The sequence below is a fragment of the Rhizophagus irregularis genome, chromosome 10 (genome assembly GCF_026210795.1).
Source record: "Rhizophagus irregularis chromosome 10, complete sequence".
In the NCBI taxonomy this organism is placed as follows: Eukaryota; Fungi; Glomeromycota; class Glomeromycetes; order Glomerales; family Glomeraceae; genus Rhizophagus; species Rhizophagus irregularis.
Genome location: NC_089438.1, coordinates 2,110,401 through 2,130,874, shown reverse-complemented (window position 1 = coordinate 2,130,874; position 20,474 = coordinate 2,110,401). Strand labels below are relative to the sequence as shown.

General features: G+C 29.4%; 8 protein-coding genes across 8 annotated transcripts; 4 read left to right on the top strand and 4 right to left on the bottom strand.

Annotated features, from left to right (window-relative positions):
• Positions 1 to 538: 538 nt before the first annotated feature.
• OCT59_001993 (uncharacterized protein) lies at positions 539 to 2,343 on the bottom strand. The gene is made up of 8 exons (XM_066144189.1): positions 2,017 to 2,343; positions 1,873 to 1,947; positions 1,682 to 1,793; positions 1,432 to 1,608; positions 1,254 to 1,352; positions 1,027 to 1,181; positions 833 to 943; positions 539 to 756 (listed from the first exon to the last, which is right to left on the bottom strand). The coding sequence occupies exons 1-8, from the start codon at positions 2,305 to 2,307 to the stop codon at positions 601 to 603; spliced, it is 1,176 nt and encodes a 391-aa protein (XP_065995374.1). The 5' UTR covers positions 2,308 to 2,343; the 3' UTR covers positions 539 to 600.
• Positions 2,344 to 2,570: 227 nt separating this feature from the next.
• Positions 2,571 to 3,156, top strand: OCT59_001992 (uncharacterized protein; the record flags this gene model as incomplete). Its single annotated transcript, XM_066144188.1, has 5 exons — positions 2,571 to 2,603; positions 2,674 to 2,726; positions 2,821 to 2,945; positions 3,016 to 3,050; positions 3,151 to 3,156. 5 exons carry the CDS (start codon positions 2,571 to 2,573, stop codon positions 3,154 to 3,156), a joined length of 252 nt encoding a protein of 83 aa, XP_065995373.1.
• A 10-nt stretch (positions 3,157 to 3,166) lies between these two features.
• On the top strand, positions 3,167 to 3,886 carry OCT59_001991 (uncharacterized protein). Its single transcript, XM_066144187.1, has one exon. It carries the CDS (start codon positions 3,339 to 3,341, stop codon positions 3,630 to 3,632), a length of 294 nt encoding a protein of 97 aa, XP_065995372.1. The 5' UTR covers positions 3,167 to 3,338; the 3' UTR covers positions 3,633 to 3,886.
• Positions 3,887 to 5,352: 1,466 nt separating this feature from the next.
• Positions 5,353 to 7,459, bottom strand: OCT59_001990 (uncharacterized protein; the record flags this gene model as incomplete). The annotated part of the gene is made up of 7 exons (XM_025308325.2): positions 5,353 to 5,568; positions 5,650 to 5,872; positions 5,963 to 6,128; positions 6,206 to 6,375; positions 6,452 to 6,618; positions 6,690 to 6,972; positions 7,041 to 7,459. 7 exons carry the CDS (start codon positions 7,457 to 7,459, stop codon positions 5,353 to 5,355), a joined length of 1,644 nt encoding a protein of 547 aa, XP_025181407.2.
• Positions 7,460 to 7,850: 391 nt separating this feature from the next.
• OCT59_001989 (uncharacterized protein) lies at positions 7,851 to 9,130 on the top strand. Its single transcript, XM_066144186.1, has 3 exons — positions 7,851 to 7,936; positions 8,005 to 8,175; positions 8,247 to 9,130. Exons 1-3 carry the CDS (start codon positions 7,852 to 7,854, stop codon positions 8,984 to 8,986), a joined length of 996 nt encoding a protein of 331 aa, XP_065995371.1. The 5' UTR covers position 7,851; the 3' UTR covers positions 8,987 to 9,130.
• Positions 9,100 to 12,811, bottom strand: OCT59_001988 (uncharacterized protein; the record flags this gene model as incomplete). The annotated part of the gene is made up of 3 exons (XM_025310537.2): positions 9,100 to 11,254; positions 11,329 to 11,549; positions 11,830 to 12,811. 3 exons carry the CDS (start codon positions 12,809 to 12,811, stop codon positions 9,380 to 9,382), a joined length of 3,078 nt encoding a protein of 1,025 aa, XP_025181409.2. The 3' UTR covers positions 9,100 to 9,379.
• A 281-nt stretch (positions 12,812 to 13,092) lies between these two features.
• OCT59_001987 (uncharacterized protein) lies at positions 13,093 to 19,594 on the top strand (the record flags this gene model as incomplete). The annotated part of the gene is made up of 22 exons (XM_025309199.2): positions 13,093 to 13,134; positions 13,212 to 13,252; positions 13,382 to 13,649; positions 13,730 to 14,148; positions 14,244 to 14,850; positions 14,925 to 14,991; positions 15,091 to 15,525; positions 15,625 to 15,878; positions 15,956 to 16,082; positions 16,154 to 16,456; positions 16,532 to 17,053; positions 17,128 to 17,239; positions 17,310 to 17,372; positions 17,449 to 17,638; positions 17,717 to 17,760; positions 17,857 to 17,935; positions 18,006 to 18,130; positions 18,202 to 18,344; positions 18,417 to 18,670; positions 18,748 to 18,766; positions 18,839 to 18,973; positions 19,048 to 19,594. 22 exons carry the CDS (start codon positions 13,093 to 13,095, stop codon positions 19,395 to 19,397), a joined length of 4,599 nt encoding a protein of 1,532 aa, XP_025181411.2. The 3' UTR covers positions 19,398 to 19,594.
• Positions 19,430 to 20,400, bottom strand: OCT59_001986 (Mitochondrial inner membrane protease atp23). Its single transcript, XM_025310538.2, has 3 exons — positions 20,183 to 20,400; positions 19,773 to 20,113; positions 19,430 to 19,693 (listed from the first exon to the last, which is right to left on the bottom strand). The coding sequence occupies exons 1-3, from the start codon at positions 20,376 to 20,378 to the stop codon at positions 19,556 to 19,558; spliced, it is 675 nt and encodes a 224-aa protein (XP_025181412.1). The 5' UTR covers positions 20,379 to 20,400; the 3' UTR covers positions 19,430 to 19,555.
• Positions 20,401 to 20,474: the final 74 nt, after the last annotated feature.

Genomic DNA, 20,474 nt, shown 5'->3' with positions numbered 1-20,474 from the left:
TCAGGTATTATTATTATGTACGTTTTCAAGTAATTAATAAAATATGAATTTCTGCTACTTTTATCCAAGTAGTGTATATTAATTTGCCTATTGTTAGTTAATATTATTAAATAATTAAATTCAAAAGTAGGTTTATATATTAATTACATATTATAGGAATATATTCAAAATTTGTTATTCTACACACTTCTGATTTTAAAAGGGCTACTGGTTGAATTTTATATCATATTTAATGGTGGGAAAATTGCATTCATACTATTAATATTAACTGAATTATTTTAAAAAATACATTTTATTATATATTATTTGTGAGTTTAAAAATGAGAAATGTTCGGAGTTCTATACTTTGCTTATATTTTACTAAGTTTTTCAAATTTTTTTATTTTGCAGCATAAAAAAATAAGAATAATACTAACTAAACCATTTTTCTGACCATTTTTAAAGATGCTGAGCAATTTTAATTAGAACAACTTCTTTGATTTAGGCCATAGTTTTTGTGAAAATACATACTATAGTAACTATACCAGTGGTGTGTTTTAATAAAGTCATTTAAAATATATTTATTTGCACATATATACTTGCTTTTTTTTAAAATTTATTTTACAAAGTGAAAGAATCATCTAAATATCTAAAAATATCAAAATTAATATTTTTAGAAATTTGTTTGATATAATCAAAACTAAGATTACACCTAAATAATTGAACATTATTACGTTCTGTACGAGTGAAAAGATGAGAAGTCACAAATGTTTCTGACTATTAAAAAGAATTTAATCAATAATTAATATTTCTTTAAAACAAAAATGAATGTTTAAAATTTAATTTTCCGAACCTGCTGTAAAAGTAATATATAGGGAATCATTGAATCCTGATAAATGCTTTGAAATATAGCAAAAATTCGCTCCATCTCACTTGATTGGGGACCTGTAAATTGTTCATTAAACTTTTTTTTCACATAAAAAAAGTTTTAATAAAGTTGTTTTTCAAACTATATAATTTATATATTAATAAATATAATAAATGAACCTTTAATGCATTGATTTCTTTTTTTCTTCTTTTCCGGGAATGTTTCTGTTTTTCATGTTCTTTTGAAAAAAGATGTTTATCAAGGTTTTGCGGAATATAAGATGCAAGAAATGCGGAAATTAACAAGTATAACGACCATATAGGCAATTGATTTTCTTTTATATAAAGAAAATGTAAAAAGTTATTAATGTAGATTTATTATAATTCGAATTTTTTCAATCGCTTACCTATTAATGGTGTTATATGCTGCGAGTATAATTTATCTAATACCAATTCTATGTGCGGATTTAATTCATTGAATAAGAGCGAATAATCATTTCTTGATACTATCCATGTCAAATTTATATTTAGTAATAATATAATAAGAATAGAAATCGATAATCAAGAATAAACTATACCGTTTACCTCTTTCCTCATTTACAGGCTGAATAAATTTTATATAAAGATCTGGTATAACGCGGAATAAATCAATTAAATCACAAGAGTCAAAAAATACACTATATATATAATCTACAAACAAACGATAAAATTCAATGTCTTCATCTTTTGGACAAGTTTTCTCAAGAATCTGAATTATATCGCGTTATTAAATCTATTAAGGATTTGTATGATTAAAAAATAACGGTATGAGAAATAACAGAACAAGAAAGGATATTTTTTGAATATTCTGGAAAATATAATTGGATAGGCTCAGTTATTCCTGGATATCTTCGAAATTTCTCCCAAGGAACTTGTGTAATTAAGATTACACAAAGATTTGTACCAGTCTTAAATAGTAAGAAGGAATCCATAATAAGCAAAGAATATAAAATTAGTATAACCATAATAAATTATATATAATTTTACCCATTGAGGGAGATTTAAGAGAGCAGGAACTAAAGTTTGAGAAAAATTCCACAATAATTCCGCGTTATCAAATATCTGTAAATCAAAAAAGAAAATTAAAGAAATAATTAATTAAATAATGAATATTTTAACTGCTGTCCCTACCAGATATCTCGTTTCTTCATTTGTTTCGCAAATTATTTGCAACATCGTGGCAAATTCATCAATATTTTTACATTTATTGTTTTTACCAGTCAAGTGTTTTAATGAAACTTCAAATATATCTTCGAGTTGAAAGTATATTTTACAATTTAGGATCGAATAATTGAATGTAGGAAACCAAATCTTGAAGAGTTTCTTTACAATTTCAGTTTTTCCCAACGCTCTATTTCCGTGTATAAAAATTGAATTTGGCGCTTTTTCTGTAGGCTGATAACAAATAAACTTTAGATACATTATTTTATTTTATTTTATTTTATTTGTTTTTATTGTTACGTACTTACTTCACCAAACCAATTTATTAAGGCCTCAATTTGACGCGTTCTTCCAGGAAATTCTTCAACCAATCCGTTTATAGCGTTCGACATTTTTTCTTAAAATTTGACAATTTTTGGTAGTAGCAAAATCGGGTTCAATAATTTTGTCATTAAAATGTCGATCGATAGGTTGTATAGATCTGCAATAGATAGAAATTTCATCAATTTCATCTATAACCTGTAATGTCGAGCTTCTTTAAATCAGTTATTTCAAATGTAAGCTTTAAACGAAAATATTTTTAGTAAATTCTTCAATTAATTAAGCATTTATTATTTATATGAATAGAGTAAAACTCGAATTTTGGTATTTTCAAGAATATCAAGCTTACGTGGATATGTGTAATTACATATTTCGGATTTTTGAACATTCGCTACATTCGCTAACATTCTGATTTTGCAATATAAAATTATTTTTTTTCTAAATTGTTTATAGAGTGGGTTCTAGAGATTTATTTGGAGAAAATCAATTGCAAGCAATTGATCGAATTCAAAAACCCTTTGGAAAAATTGATGGAGAAACGGATAGCCAAGAAGAACAAATCGATCCAATTTATTTAGGTAAATAAACCTTTCAATAATCATCTCATAATTAATATTCCTCACTTTTTTTATATATAAATAAAATTAGAACCACAAAGAATTCCTCAAAAACATAATATAACCGTATGTAATATACATTTTCGTTCATATATACTGGGACCAATGGATTTTTTTGTTGATTTTGCACGTCGTACGGCATTTCACCTTTCAATCCCATGTTCAGGTGTAGTTTATCTGCCAACACAAACAACACGATGGACAGTTCCAAGAGGACCTTTTGTGCATAAGAAATCCCAAGAAAATTTTGAAAGAAAAACTCATAAAAGGTTATTAACATTTAAGGATGCAAATAAAAATGTTATTGATAAATTATTATTATATTTGTCTAAAAATTGTCCTCCTGGCATTGGTATGAGAGTGACTCGTTGGGAATGGGAGGAGTTAGGTGTAGGTAAAAGAATGTTTAAAAATGCTAAAACTAAAGAAGAATCTAGAATGTATATCAATGTTGAAAAAAGATTTAATGATGATGGTGATAAAAAGGCCCCAAGTGTTGGCAATATTGCTGATATATTGATTAAGGGAATGGAAAAAGATTTATCTATAAATGATGATTTAAAGAGATCTTTAAAAGATGAAATTAATTATTCAGAATCAAAAGATAAGACTACAAATAATCTAAAAGATGATAAGGAAAAAGCCTGATACCAAGCAATAATAATTAATTATAAGGTATTATTTGTACCTGCATTAATAGTAATGCTAGTTAAAATTATAGGCTAACTTCAGGTTGTAAAAAAAATAAAAATATTATAGGTAAATTGTTTAAATAACATAATTTAACCTATATATATTTTTTTAAGTTTTAATTCTTAGTTTTATTTGAAATCTAATAGGATAAAATAGTAATTACAAGTATTATCAATACTTTAATTAAATTTTAATTAATTAAACAACTGAAATAATGGAATACTTCAATTTTACTAGTATATTTTTCAATATATAAATTATAAGTATAATTTTAACATAAATAAATATAAAGCAGATTTTTGCATATAGTTAGTTTTATAAATAAAAGTAGAATTTTATTATTCTACACACCCTTATCATAAATTACTGGATTCCATAAAATTCACTTATTGATTTTTAAGCTGGTTACATAGTTTTATTAATAAAAAATAAAAAAACTTTAAAAATAAAAATTTTCTTATTGCAAAGAAAGAATTTATTATAATTAGCAATGAGATAATTTCTTAATGTTTTAAAACTATTCTCCTTTTTCTTAATAAATAAGAACTACATATCAATATCTTTCAAATAAAAAAAAATTTAATTGAATTCAGACAATTTTTTTTATTTGAAAGCTGATTTATTACAGCCTTTAATATTCTAAAAATTTTCTTTCTTTTCAATATACGAAAAATAAAAAATTTCGGCTAAGTTTTATTAAAAATTCGTGAACCTCTTTGCAGCTTGAAAATCAATAAGTAATGTTATGAAATCTGGTAAATTATGGTAGTGGTGTGTATTATTATATATCCTTATATTAATGACATGTAATAAATGAGGTAATAAATGAGTAAGACCCATCAAAAACGACTACACGAATTATCTATTCACCAATAAGAAGAAAGCACGAACTGCTTCAGCTAATTCATCTCTTTTGACTTTTCAGGGCTTGATTACAGTTTAATGCGATATGATCTTTTGTCTACTGGATTAACAAAAAAAATAATAATTTATTTTTTCTTGGCTGATCACTGTTACAGCAGTCTACATTTTCAATAATTCATATTAAATGAGACGAAGATTAGTGCTTCGATCCGTAGCGGTTTTATCCGGATTTTCATCCGGATTGAATTTCATTAAATTTCGCTGGCACTATGAGTTTGGCCAGAATTAGTATAAATTTTTGGGATAATAATACTTTAATGTTGCTTTAAATTATAGTCTGTTTAAATCTGAAATTCATAATCTTTCTCAGCCATAATCGTCAAGACGAACATTGATCTTGCACACAAATATGTTGTTATTTCCTCCAAACAATTCCTATTATAATACGTCTTGCTCATAATTCCAAAAATCATAAAAATCATTATTACGATAATTATATCCAATAACTCCTTTTATTTTATGATTTTCAACAAACTCAACCTAATCATTATTATGAATATTATGTTATCTTTTGTATCGTCTAACGTCAAAGAAAAAAATTAAATAACGTAATATTTAGCAAGCTCAATCAATTGAAACGGTTATACAGACTGTTTATTATCGTGTTTGATATAAAGTGCACTAATTATACCCAAGATCCAATCTAAATTATTAAATTCATATTCAAAGATTAAATTAATGATATATTTTGTTTTTTTTAACAAATTAAAAGTCTTTAATTAAAATGTTTTTTGATTAGCTTATATTCTTATCACCCAACTAAATCTTTAAAAAATAGTTCACTAGACAATACTGAATTAACATCATTTTCGATTCCATTAAATTTAATTAAAGAATCAACATCTTTACTGGGATCCATTATCAACATTGAAGATGATAAAAGATCATAGGCAATATTCGTTAATTCGGCAAGTGGAGGACATGGTAAACCTTTAAATTCACATATTTTGTTATATTTTCTTATAACCTATTACATTATATAAATAAATATATAATTATTAGTAAAGAATCCGGGGAATCTAAATATATATTAAATATCATAACTTACAGATTTAAATTCAATTTCATCTTTACCACTTTTTCTGCTTTCTTTCAATAATAATAATAAGGAACAAAGGAATACTTTTACTCGTAGAGAACTTGTACTAATATATCTCTTCCAAGGAGTATTAGTTTTCTTTATAGCTTCTAGAACCATTGGTATAGTTACATAACTATTTTCCGATACAAATTTATTTTTCACTTGTGCCTCAAGAACACCCACGGCATATCTAAAAATTTTCAATGATTGATTATTCTCAATAATCTTATTCTTAATGATCGCGCCATTTTAACATTCAAACAATTATTTAAATTATTACCTGCAAATACATAGAGCGTTTCTTGCATCTTGTGAAATAGCGCTCACTTTTCTTGCAGTAAATTCGACAGCTTCCTTTGCAAATATCTCTATATTTTCAAGTCGAGATTTCAAAATAGTGAAAAGCTGTTCATGCGTATATGGCTCGAAATCTAATCTTTCCAATCCTAAAATAAATTCGATAAAAAAAGTTAAACCAGTTAAACCCGCACACTCTTCACGTATTATAAATATTGATACTAACTAAATTTGCTTTCTTGACTTTTGGTTAATAATGAGTGCGGTAATCTGATTTCATTAGTTAGGGCAATCAAAACAAATCCAGAATTTGGTATAGCAGTCCATTCCAAAAGATTATTAAATACAATACTCCTTTTTGAGATAAGCGAATCAAATTCATCTATCATGAAGACACTATAAAGAATCAAATAAAAATCTTCTTAATTAATAATATTGAAAAAGGGAGAAAAAAGAAAAAAAAATCACAAACATTGAAACTTCATTATCTTCATCATTAAACATTTCATTCAATAAAAATTCAGCATCTTTATGAGAAATACGATCACCGGTTAAACCTTCCCAAAGGACACTATATGCCTTTTCAGGAGGCTTAATTTCCATTCCATTAATTTCAACGAATTCAAATGGATTTAATTCCTATATTATATTTAAAATGATTAACTTTTTTTTAGATTTGAAATAATTAGCGAATTATCGAATCTACTAACTTTCTTGCAAACTTTTTCTTTCAAATTTTTAATAACTTGTCGTACGGTAGCAGTTTTACCAGTACCAGGTTGACCAGATATGAAAATACGACGACCATTAAGTTCATCAATTGATTCCTTAATTTTATTGTAGACTTGATCGTATTCTTTTTCACGACAAGGAAAATTTATGGGAACCTCTTCAAGTCGTAATTGTTCTCTTGCAATATCGTATCTTGTTAAAGGTTTATTGATAGGTTGAATACGATTATCAATACTTGAAGATAAACGACCTGTCCTTCTTCTGTTATATATTTTCAAAGAGAAGTTAATTATTTTACAACAATTGAAAGAACATCAAAAAACACTTACCTTATAGAGGGGGGAGTAACGATTTGTTTAGGAATTTGCGTTTTATTTTTTTTGGGCGTTATGAGTACAGTAACAACGGGCTGTTCTCCGGGTGTAACTGCCTCATTCGCGTAATTTGAAACAATATCGTGAGTTTTTGATTTCAGGGGTTCATTTTTTTTTTGCGTAATAAGTACAGTAACCATTGGGTCTACTCTTTTATTACGCTTAGGTGTTATGGTCCCCGCGCCTTCATTATAATTAATCCTCTTATTACGCTTTGGTGTAACAACAAAGTCAGTTTCAATGTCTTTAGTATATTCGTTTTCAACATACTCGTCTTCAACATACTCGTCTTCAACGCTTTTTCTAATAGAATTCTTATTGCGCTTTGGTGTATCAGGAGAAGGGAATGAGTTCATCCTCTTTGTTCTTGTCATTTTGTTCCTTTTACGCGACGTTTTACAGTAGATATTTATTGCAAAGAAGTTCAATTATATTAGTCAAAATTTGTCATTTAGAAGATCATTCAACTTCACGCGACTTTATAAATGCAGATCATGTGTGAATGATACATCGTGACACTGAACGCTGTCCTAATTCTCACAAATGATTTAAATATAAACAAATGACTTTGCATCATACAGCATAGCCTCCATGGCGCAACCGGCTAGCGCGTTCGGCTGTTAACCGAAAGGATCCTGGTTCGAATCCAGGTGGGGGCGATTTAATCTCGTTTTTTTTTGTTCGTAGATCGTATTGATCGTATTACAAACTAGATCATGATAATGTGACAAATTATAAAAATGTTTTTTTAGATAAATTATCTTTAATGTATTCAATTCAATCTCTTCGAAATAATTCGCGCGCTTTTTTATCTCGAGTATTATACCACAATCGATATGGAAAATTTACTAGTAAGCATTTGGTTTTTTTTTTAAAAAAAAAGTTTTAACAATTTTTATTCTAACTATTTAATTACTAGTATCAACGAGATTCATATCATCCTTATATAAGGATTTGCCTTTAAACAGTTCTAAACAGCAAGTTATAGATCATGATTATGATGATTTTAAACAGGAATTATCTTATAGATTTTTTAAAGCTTTTGACGATAAACCTATTGATTCGGCAAAATTGAAATTAAAAGACGATGGTAAAAAAAAAATATTTTTTTTTAAAAAAAAGGAAAAAATAAATAATATTTTTTTATAAAATTTCTTTTAGTTCCGGAATTTGTAAAACAAACAGGATCTTTTAAAAAGGTTTCCATTTCAGCAACAAAAAACCTAGAATCTCCGCCTTCGCCATATGATTTAACAATGTCTTCTTTGTTGTCAGCAAATTTACATTTAGGACATTCAACGTCGCTTTGGAATCCAAAAACATCACCATTTATATTTGGTATAAGATATGGTATAAATATAATAAATTTAGATTATACGTTAATCTATTTACGTAGAGCATGTAAGGTGATGAAAGAAATTTCATATAATGGCGGCATAATATTATTTATTAACACGAGAGGAGGATTATTTTCTAGGAGTGTAATAAAAGCTGCTAAACGTTGCAATCAATATCAATTAACTACACGTTGGTTACCTGGTACTATAACAAATTCTCAACAAACTTTAGGTCATTTAATACCAAAAAATGAAAATGATGTTATTTCAAAAACATTTAAACCTGATTTACTGGTTTTATTAAATCCTTTAGAAAATGAGATTGCACTTGAGGAAGCACGATACGGTAACATTCCTACTATTGGTATAGTTGATACTGATTTTGATCCTAGTAAGGTTACTTGGCCTATACCTGCTAACGATGATTCTGTTAGAGGTATTGAATTATTAGCAGGTATACTTAGTTTAGCTGCAAGAGATGGTTTAGTACAAAGAAAATTAATGTTGGATAAAATTCAAAAAGAAAGAAAACAAGCTAGAGTTATTTATGGTCATACAATTTAGATAAAGAGATGAAAACTTTTGTGTGAGGAAGTTGGAACAATACTTATTTGTACTTAATAGTATAATTGCATTTGACTTAATTTTATACATATTACTTGAAACTAAAAAATTTAAAAAATTGAATAAATAAATTTATTTCTTTATAAATAAATAGCACAAAAAAGATCAAACTCAAAAACTTTTTTTAATAACTGATATGATTGAAAAAATTAGCATAACTAATGTGTTTAGGAATTTTGATCATTGCCTCTTAACACATCTTGCAATTATAATAAAATAAATGATATATATATATATATATACAAAATAATATTGAAGTTGTTTCTATGGATAAATTATGTTACAATTTATGATGTTATGGTTTAATGCCTTGATCTCATGTAAATATTGTTATCATCCCAAATAAATTCTAACAACATTTTCCTTTGGTTTTCTACAAATAACGCATTTAGTAATCACCTGAGAACACTTACTACACAAAGCAAAGTGATGACAGGGTAAAAGGGCATGCGTGATGTGACCTTCAAAACATACTTTACATTTCATATTTCCCATAGCAATTTCTTCTCTTTCTTTCTCCCTTGAAGAACGTAATTCATCAATTTCCTTCATTACATCTGCGACTTGTGCTTGAAGTTCAATCAACTTCTTCTGGCTAGACTGTCTGAATTTATGTTCAGAATCGTATTCAGATCTATAATGTCCAACCCTACTAACAAGGTAGTTCACCCGATTTTTTAATTGTTCCACTTGCATAAGTAAATCATTTTTTTCCATTTGATCAATTTCTTGTTTAGAATTCAAACTTTTATTTTCAGATATCAGCTTCTGGTTTTCCGTCAAAAGACGTGATGTTTCTGCGACGAAATCACATTTTGGAGCCATATTTGTAATATCTGTGGGTTTTGTTTGGGAAAATTCACTGTAAGTCGAAATATAAGGAATTTCCCTCACATGAATCTTCATTGAAAGTCTCGATGAATCGGTTCTATTAGATAATGATGACGAAGAACCATTTTCTTCGTTATAACGTTTTTCGCTGCAATCCGATCTTTCTGAACTAGTTCGAGGATTATCTCTAACATATAAGGGTTCCTTTATAATGTCTTTTTCAAGACAATTTTTCACAGATTTATCAACTCCATTTTTTCTAACATTAGAAACAGGTTGTTCTCTATTTGAATTATTTACCATTTCTGATGATCTTAATTCCTTATTTTCTGTATCATTGGAAATAATATTGTTCTTCTCTCGATTATTACATAAATCTTTATCTTTACAACGCTTTAATTCGTCATTTTCTGACTTTAGAAGACTTTCATTAACTGTTACCTTTTCTACATTGTTTCCATTAATATTCAATGACTTATTAGATTCTATTGACTGTCCATTCGAATTATCTCCATGATATGAATAATTCGAATCATTACTATTCCATCGAGTTGGAGGTTTACACCCCTTTATAGTGTATTGTCGCGATTGGCCCTTATTCCGATTACGTCCAGGGTCCCATCCTGTCCCATTACTTATTCTTCTCGATACGTTTGAACTTCTATTATTAAATGTAGTTTGTTGATACTGGTAATTATGATCCCTTGATCCGAAATCATGTTCTCTTCTATAATTACGATCCAATCTCTCTGAAGAATGATAATTAGAATCCCTTTTGTAAGATGAATACTTATCGCTGTTGGGCCTTGTTTCTCGTTGGAATCTTCCACTATTATTATAATTATTTCTTTCGAATCGACTTCTTGAAAAAGTATTGCGGTTATTGAATGTTTCTCTTTTTACAATTGAGCGATTACAATTTTGTATTTGTCGACTAGGATCTAAAAGTCTAGTTATACCTTGTTTTTGTAAAGGATGTGTACACCCATTAGTTTTTTGAAATGGGACCTCGTTTGCCCATAATTTCCATGTACATTTAGGTCTCGCACCATCAATAAGATAATTTGGACATGTGAACATCAACTTTCCATGAAACTCGTGTCTCATCATAACAGGAAGACCACAAAAACAGTTTGGAGGAGATGGATGGCTTAAAGGATAAGAATTTCGTAAATCAAAGAAAGCACAAAACGTGAAATTAAAAAATGGACAAATAGCGAGTTCTTGATGTTCCGCATTTATATTATATTTACGATCAAAAAAACTATCCCAAGCATCCTTATGAATATGATAACCACAAACAGGTTTATCTATTTGTTTAGCAGATGATGACAAAGAATGATCTATACTTGAAGACGCAACACAAGTTTTATCCGACTGCATTTGGTAAGTTTGAGAAATGTAAAATCATTAATATTGCATTTAATTTCATCAAGTACTTTTAATCTTACCTGATCACTATCAGGACTTGCTCGCCCGTTCACAGTTTCAGAAACCGCGGATTGATCCTCATTAACTTCCTTCCATGGGTTATTGTGTAAATAATGACATTCATATAATAATCCGAATTCTTCAGAATAAGCTGGCGATGCTGAAAGGCCACAAAAACAATTTGGGGTACCACGTCGAACGTTATTGTTTGGTCTCATTTGGGACAATGAATTTAAATCGACTTGTAAAAGTTTTTTATGTATTTTCGAAAAATGATGTTAGAAATAATAATTTATGATACTGAAAACTTTAATAATAATGTACTTTTATTAATACGATCTGCGAATCATATGTTTGGATAATCTTCGAAAGCCACCAAAGTGTGACGTTACTAACATCTGTAAAACATTTACGTGTAACAATCAAATATTTGCTATTATCATACAAATAAAGTAGTAAATTTCAGCCGAGAATTTTTTTCACGGCCCCGGCCATTTGACAATACTCAATCCCTTTTATACCTTTTCCTTTTTTTCCAATGAATTCATTAAGATCACCATTTTTAATTCCATTTGTCATTTCTTGAACATAATTTTCTACCTGAAATTGGCTAATACCTGCTACTTTTGCAACTTTGTCAATTTGTTTAAAATGATCATACAATCCGATAATAAGTTGAGCTTTTCCTTTATCTAGAAGGTGTGGCGAAGTAAAGAATCTATAGGGTTTTAGTAAATATTGTAAACGAAGATTAACCGACGGCATTTTATTGGATAACGTAATTCCGACTCTTGGTGAAGTATATATTTTATTGCTATCTCTCGTCAATGGCGTACCGGAGGACTTCTGATCAAAATATGGAGAAGTAAGGCCTGTTGAGTATTTTAGTCTTTTCTTGTCTCTTTTAACAATGTCATCGATATTTGTCAATTCATCATTTACTTGTATCAAATAAACCAAACCGTTAGTATTATTCATATCATGTAAAATTTCGCTTTTTCCTTTCCATACATTTTCTACCATTTCTCGAATTCCTCCTTGATTTACACCACATGCCTCTAGAATTTTGTCAACAACAAGGCTTGGTCCTTCTATAACTTCTTTGGTCAATTCATCTTGAATAGCTCGTATTAATATTCCTCCATATATTTTTCTTTCCGCTGAGCCAAATGTAATATCAATTCCTTTTCTTGTCCCGCCTCGATAACCGCTTTTTCCAACACGATGAAAATACCATTCTCCACAAGTTAATTGATGCTCATGTCCATGAGAATATGGGTCATCATGATCATTTGTAGCATCATTTAAATAAAATTCAATTTCCAAAAACTTAAATGTGCGTTCCGTGGGAAGGTAAAGCCGAGTATTGTACAAAAGAAAGTTAGCAATCCTATTAAAAATGTGATTATAGAACGAATGTGATTTTGTTTCATTTTCGGGAAATGGTGGCAATTTTATTGCAGATAAAATTGATAAATTTTCATTAGAAATGGAATGTGACATGTTGCGCTCAAAGAAATCAAACTTCTGATCTGATCATCAGATCAATCCTAGATAATAAATTCACTAATGCGTGCAACATTCGATTAACGTCTCATCAAAAAATTTCCGATTGGATAATCTTTAGCCAATGCAAGAACTAACAATCTAGTGCATTAGTGCAGTAAATAAATACTTTTTGGAGACGCGATTATCTATCAATCGGTTCCGATTCTAGGCATTTAAATACTGTACTCTGTTTTTTATTTTTTATGATCTACAACTAAGAATTCAAGTTTTTTGTCATGTTGAGAAGCACGAAGTGGTTATGTGATTCGGATGTTTGGGTAAGTTTAACCAACCACTTACGCGTGCATTCGATTCTGCTAGTGCAATTAATTATGAACTATTTATTTGTGGTTAGGATCCGATTAACATTGAACTTGTTCCTTGCGCTCGAGAAATGTAAGTTTACATAACAACTTTTTTTATAAACTTTTATTAATTCATTAATTATTTGCCCAGGAAGTGTATATATGCATGCATACATACATGGTCTTTTACTAAAAGAAATTAAACGATTTTATTATTCAGCATTCTTAATGCTGCCGTTCCTCTATGTATTATCCTTTTATCAGTGACAAATTTAATAGTTCGTCAATGTCGCGGGCAAAGTCATTATGCTCCTTTACCAAGCGATCCGGTAATACCAGTCTCGAAGTATGATATTGCCCAACTTGTAATATCTTTCTTTCATTTAGGATTTATTGGATTTCTTTTCGGCTGGAGGATGGATAAATATGAAGAAGATAATGCTAAGCCATATTTAGTAATTGGTGCTATAGGTCAATTTGTTACCTGGGTGAGTATTATTTTCGAACGAATTTTAATTTGATTTTCTTAATATCACTAACTTATTTCATATAATTATAATATTCATAGTTATATATTGGTGCATTAATAGCGTGCCATTTTATGACACGAAGAAATCAAACCCAATATGCATATATAAGGCATCTTCTTTTGTTTTACACGTATTCTATAATAGTTGCTTGTATTAATCTCAGATCAATGCTCAGACATGATTTGAAAGGTTACGAGTTAGTTTTTTCGATATGGAATGTCATTGCTTGTGGTATATTATTAGCTTGCTCTCTTAAAAGACCAAGAAATCCAGAATTGAAATATACTAGTAACCGAGAAATATCTCATGACACGATTGCTTCCATATGGTCATTATTATCTTTTGCATGGATGACACCTATTATTAAATTGGGGAACAAACGTGTTCTTTCAGAGGAAGATTTATGGGAACTGCCATTAAGGTGCCAAGCTGCTCAATGTTATGATGAATTAGAAAAGTAAGTATAATATTTCTAATTATTGTAATTGAATATTGATAGTGCTGTTTTCATAAAAATTTTCTCATCATGATCGTGCTTATTCATGCTTTTAGAATGAACAATATGGATCTTTTATCACGATTACTCGCCGCAAATGCTACAAATCTAGTTTTTTTTCTTATTATCGCGATATTTCGATCAGTCTTTGCTTTTACTACTCCATTCTTCCTATATCGTTTGTTGATATGTATTTCTTTAGCACATAAAAACAAATTAAATTATACAGAAGAACCTTATCTTTATATATTTGGAATATTATTGTCTGAAATTTCAAGAATTATTTTCCTAAATCAATTGAACTATCAGTTGGTATGGCTAGGAATTAGAGTGGAACAAATGCTTAGCATTTTAGTATATAAAAAACAATTGCGTATGAAGGCGTCTCCTAGATCTGCCAATAACAGAACAAGCAATGTACTTACGACGGATGTCGATGACATTGCGACTTTTTTCTCTAATCTACCCTTCATTATTACAATACCTCTCGAAATCTTAATTGCTACGATTTTTTTATATTTTTTATTGGGCTGGTCTAGTCTTGTTGGTGTTGGGGTAATGATTTTATGTCTTTGGAGCAATAAAAGATTTGGAAGACGCATAACCAGATTACAAAAGCGAGTGAAAAAAGCGAGAGATGAAAGAGTCGGCGAAATTTTTGAGGTACAAATATATAATAATTTATATATTCTATTATTTTAATGACGTTCCCTAAATTAATTTTTAATTATAAATAGCTACTCCATGCGGTTCGAATGATTAAAATGTTTGCTTGGGAACGTAGTTTTCATGAACGATTAATGTGTAATTGTCTAATTTTCAATCAATGATCAATAATTACTTTATTTAAATTATTATTCTATCATCATTTAATATTGAACCTTTGATTATTTATATTGTTAGTATCGCGCAAAAAAGAACTTACTTATTTGCGAAGTTTGTTTTGGCGCACCACGATGCATACATTGCTTGTTCATCTCACTCCATTCCTTGTAACATTATTTGCTTTTGCAGCGTTCACAAGTGGTAACACTTTGACCGCTGCTATTGCCTTTACAAGTATCACATTGTTCAATACACTTAAACAACCTTTACAGATATTCCCTAATTTAGTTGTTGAACTTGTAAGTTTGGGTGTAGCTATAGGAAGAGTTGAAAAGTTTTTACATGGACCTGATGTACAAAGAGAAAGCCCAGGTTTCAACATAGTCCCTGCAAGGACTACTATTTCATTTAATAATGTTGATATTGCTTGGAGTCAACATATTAGAGGTCCTAGTGATTTTATATTGAAAGGTGTTAATTTGGAATTTCCTATGGGTAAACTGAGTCTTATCTGTATGTATGGGTGGATATTAATTTCTTTCTTTTGAATCAGTTTATTCTTTATACTTATATGATAGATTGGCATTTTTTTTTTCTGAAACAAAAAAAAAGGTGGTAATAAATTTTCAGGCAAATCCCTTCTTATGCTTTCACTTCTTCGCGAAACTTTTATTTTACGGGGGATAATTCATTTCCCTGCCTCGCCTATTGTATATGTCCCTCAACAAGCGTGGTTGGAGAATGCAACCTTTAGAGACAATATCCTATTTGGTGAACCTTTTGATGATGATCGTTATTGGAGCATTGTTGATTCTTGTTGTTTGACAAAAGACTTTGAGAATTTTGAGCAAGCTGATTTCACGGAGGTACGATTTATAAGTAGTAATTTGTGATTTCATTATTTCTTTATTCAAATTTTAACTTACATCTTAATGTAATAAAGTATGACGAGAAAAATATGATTCTTAATGATGGACAAAAGGCCCGTGTAGCACTTGCTCGGGCTCTGTACAGCTCTGCCAAGATTTTACTTGTAGATGATTGTTTATCATCTCTAGATGCGAGTACAGGTTTATAATGATTTATTTATCTTATTATCATTTTATCATTTCGTATTGAGTATTCATCGTTTATTTTTTAGCACATCAAATTATTGATAATTGTCTTAATGGTCCGCTAATTCATGGTCGAACTGTAATAATGGTAACCCAACATGTGAGATATTTTGTGGATAATGCAGCTTATATTGCTATACTTGGAGATGGTTTGGTTCAAGCTAAAGGTACTCCGGAAGAATTGCGTGAAGCCGGTTCACTTACTGAAGAAGTGCTCGGAAAAGAGGTTAAACCAGAACCAGAACATATAGATAAAACAGACCAGAATCTGGTAAATCAGGCTATAGAAAAATCAGTTGCTGACAAAAAAAATTGGGCAATTGAAGAAGGTTAATATATTTAAGCAGTAATTCCGCATATATCAATATTATTACAACGAACTAAAATGTCTATTTTATATACAGCTCGTTTCCAAGGAAAGGTCCAACTAGGAGTTTACTACTTTTATTTTAAATCTAGTGGTGGAATAATATTGTGGTTTATACTCATAATTTTATTTATAATCATACGACTATTAACGGTGGGTGAAACCTATTGGTTAAAAGTATGGTCCGTATGGTCTGAAGGAAATAATGAAGACAATCCAGCCTTGGCAAAATACATTCCGATATATGCTCTTATAGCTTTAGCATCTGCCGTTTTCACTATTATTCGTATGGCGTGGCAATTCTTTCTTGTTTCACTTAAAGGTTCAAGGACTTTATTTTCAAAACTTTTAAATGCAATACTTAGAGCGCCGTTAAGCTTTTTTGACACAGCTCCATTGGGCAGGGTAATGAATAGGTTTTCAAAAGATCTAGGAATGGTAGATCAAGGACTTGTAACTGTTATTACAAGTTTTCTTGGAAATGCCATAGGCGCAATAAGTGTTCTTGTAGTTGTAACAGCTGTAACATATGAATTTTTCCTGGTCTCTGTTGTTGTTAGTAAGTTTTTATCATCATTTATTTAACCATTTTTTTTTTAAAAAAAAAGAATTGAAGATTTATTGTAATTATAGTCATTTTGTATCTAATCATTGGAGGGATGTATATAAATGTTTCTCGAGAATTAAAGAGACTTCAATCAATTACTCGATCTCCTGTTCTATTATGGTATTCCGAAACAATATCGTAAGTAAAGAATATTTTTTTTCCTAACATCACATTTTTGATAATAATAGAAAGAATATTATTCCTCCAGGGGTATTGCAACTATCCGGGCGTTCAATGCTGAGGATCGATACGTCAAAAAGTTTATTGAAAGGTTTGTTTTAAATTTGTGTTGATATCTTTTGTCAATAATAAAATAGACTTTATTTATATTTATACATATTGTTTAGGCTTAATACATCTAATAGGACGACATATCTTTTGCATATGTCTAATCGATGGATGTCAATTCGCATGGGTAGTATCGGAGCTGTAGCATCATATCTGGCCGGAGTGTTCATTCTTTGGCATTATGACATTGATGCTGGTTTGGCTGGTTTCTCTTTAAGTTATGCACTTGGATTCGTTCAAATTGTGTTTGTAAGTTCCATTCACACATTACTTTGTCAAGTTCTTATATTATTTTTCAATAACATTTTAAAATAAATTTCTGTGAAGATGCTCGTCAAAGATTATACTACAATGGAAACGAGTTTGAGTAGGTAAAGCAGTGTAAACTTTTTATATTGTCATGTTAGTTAATAGTCAATTATAATTTGCCTTGTTAATTTGCCAATTTGATATTATTACCTCATTAGTGTAGAACGTATTAAAGAATATATTGAAATGCCACAGGAACCACCTGCTGTTATTGAAAATGCACAACTTCCAGCTGCAGTAATGTATAAATTTATTTAACTACTTTTAGTAATATAGTTTATAGGTTCTAATCTTAGTAAATTAATAGTGGCCAACCAGTGGTACAATTAAAGTATCAAACCTAACGATACAATACTCACCACAACTTGAACCTGTACTTCGAGACATTTCATTTACTGTGAACGCTGAAGAAAAAATCGGAATTGTCGGAAGGTATAATCTAATCTTGTTTTCGTATATATGGAACTTTTTTAACAAAGATGACTATTGTTATTAATATGCAGAACAGGTTCTGGCAAAACAACACTGGCTAATTCATTTCTTCGTCTGACTGAACCAACTGAAGGGCGTATTGTTATTGATGAGATAGATATTTCTAATTTAGGTTTAGAAGATTTAAGATCACGGTTAACTATAATATCTCAAGGTATTAATTGTAATTGCAATTTGTTTCCTCTCGTTCAAATAAGTTTTTTAAATATATTTATTTTCCTATTAGATCCTATTCTATTTGAAGGAACTATTCGATCAAATTTGGATATTCGAAATGAATATGAAGATCAAGATTTATGGGAAGTATTGAGAAGAGTTCACCTTATTCACATTGAAGAAGAAGATCAGACGAATAATCAATTTATTATTATTGGACCAATAACGGACCTAGAAGATCCTGTAAATGAGGGTGGTCATAATTTTTCTAGAGGTCAAAGACAATTGCTTTGTTTAGCTAGAGCATTATTGCGCCAGTCAAAGGTATGAAAATGTGATTTGTAATGAAAAAGGTTAAGATATAGTGAAATTTATTTTATTTACTTTAATTTTTTGGATAGATAATCATAATGGACGAAGGTATGTTGATGCCTAAGATAAATATCTGTTAATTGTTAAGCATTAATTTTAATGTTACCTTTTTTTTTTTAGCTACTGCTAACATTGATCCAGAAACGGACAACAAAATACAGGAAACTATAAGAGAAGAGTTTAACAACGCCACAGTATTATGCATTTCACACCGATTTAAAACCATTATACATTCGGACCGAATTCTCGTTCTGAGTAAGTTTTGGTTTTGAGTAAATTTCATTTTAATGTCATTAATCTAATGTTATTTTATGGGGAATATATAATAGATGATGGTAAAATAGTTGAATTTGATACGCCATATCGTCTCATAAATAATCCAGACAGTTTGTTTAGACATTTATGTGGGCAAACTGGAGAATTAGAAATATTGATGGAATTAGTAAATATTCCAGAGGAGGAAGATTACGACGAGCATGATGAGGTGGAGCAATACGAAGATGATGAAGAAACGCCGGAAATAGATATGGAAGATTATGAAACAGATGATGATATACAAGGAGATCAACAAACAGAACACGAATCGGGACATGAAGTAGATGAAGAACAAGAAGAGGATGAACAAGAACCAGATATAAATGCTAAAGAACATGATAAAGACGATCGAGAGGTTTCATAATAAATTATTACAATAATAATAGAAAGATTTCAATTTTAGATTGTAAATTTATATTAATTATAGTATATTTTTCTTTTGTTTATGTACACTGTTTGTAACTTATATGTTACTGGATGTCAATTTTCGATATTTTAATTATTGAATATAGAAATACAGTACTAATAAATTTCATCAAAGGGTTGTGTATCGTTGAAACAATTTTCAAATACTTCAGCAACCGCACGTTCTGCTACACCAGGAGCTGAACATGCATCGTTTTGTTTTACGGAAAGTATTGCGCGTCTTTTTGTACAAGCCTTTTTTTGTAGGAAAAAACAAACGGTTAGATTAATTTTGTGTAAATAAATAAATACAAGTTAAAAAAAAACAAGTAACCTGATGTTGTTTTGTGAAATTGAAAAACCCTCGACGAAGTTCACGAGTCCATCTACAATCACCACTAAGACTAGCAGCCCTAACTTCGCTACAGGCATGATGTAAACAATTATTCCAATCAACTTTAAATTTACAATGATCAAATAAATGTATCATCTCGTGTACCATAGTATCTTCTTGATGTTTTTTACTAAAAAATCTATTTTGACATAAAAGTATTCCATGATCAGGAGAAAATCCACCGCTACGACTTTCATCACATGGTTTACACTGTAAATGTCTCTTATCAATTTTACAACCTGCTTCTTCCAATGATTTTAACATAAATGTTACTATTGGACCTGTGTAAAATAAAGAACGATAATATAAAGTTAATTTTTTTTTAAAAAAAAAAAATTGATGATATTTACTATTTCTCATTAATATATCTCTCCACTTTTCGCATCGTTTACATTGATAATCTTCTAAATCCTTTTCTAATTCATTTTCGATTTTTTTTTTATCTTCTATTGATAAACCTAAACCTGTTATATACATCAAACTTTTTCTCCATTTATCAAAATTTTTTTGTTCTTTTGATTTTTCTTCAATCGGATCTTTTTCCATTATTTTTGGGAATTTGTGAAATACATATATATATACACTAATACACGCATTAAATGCAAGATCGTGTTGTACAGGATTATTAATTTAAAAGTGACG

What these genes read in the sequence shown, in the direction of transcription:
- OCT59_001991 (XM_066144187.1), top strand. Translation starts at nt 3,339, where the DNA reads ATGAGAGTGACTCGTTGGGAATGGGAGGAGTTAGGTGTAGGTAAAAGA.
- OCT59_001986 (XM_025310538.2), bottom strand. Translation starts at nt 20,378, where the DNA reads ATGGAAAAAGATCCGATTGAAGAAAAATCAAAAGAACAAAAAAATTTT. An exon ending in AGATATATTAATGAGAAATA is followed by an intron (nt 20,114 to 20,182) that starts GTAAATATCATC and finishes TATTTTACACAG; the next exon opens with GTCCAATAGTAACATTTATG. An exon ending in ATTTCACAAAACAACATCAG is followed by an intron (nt 19,694 to 19,772) that starts GTTACTTGTTTT and finishes CTACAAAAAAAG; the next exon opens with GCTTGTACAAAAAGACGCGC.
- OCT59_001993 (XM_066144189.1), bottom strand. Translation starts at nt 2,307, where the DNA reads ATGTATCTAAAGTTTATTTGTTATCAGCCTACAGAAAAAGCGCCAAAT. An exon ending in TCTTAAATCTCCCTCAATGG is followed by an intron (nt 1,794 to 1,872) that starts GTAAAATTATAT and finishes TTACTATTTAAG; the next exon opens with ACTGGTACAAATCTTTGTGT. An exon ending in GCCTGTAAATGAGGAAAGAG is followed by an intron (nt 1,353 to 1,431) that starts GTAAACGGTATA and finishes TGACATGGATAG; the next exon opens with TATCAAGAAATGATTATTCG.
- OCT59_001989 (XM_066144186.1), top strand. Translation starts at nt 7,852, where the DNA reads ATGTATTCAATTCAATCTCTTCGAAATAATTCGCGCGCTTTTTTATCT. An exon ending in TCGATATGGAAAATTTACTA is followed by an intron (nt 7,937 to 8,004) that starts GTAAGCATTTGG and finishes TTTAATTACTAG; the next exon opens with TATCAACGAGATTCATATCA. An exon ending in ATTGAAATTAAAAGACGATG is followed by an intron (nt 8,176 to 8,246) that starts GTAAAAAAAAAA and finishes AATTTCTTTTAG; the next exon opens with TTCCGGAATTTGTAAAACAA.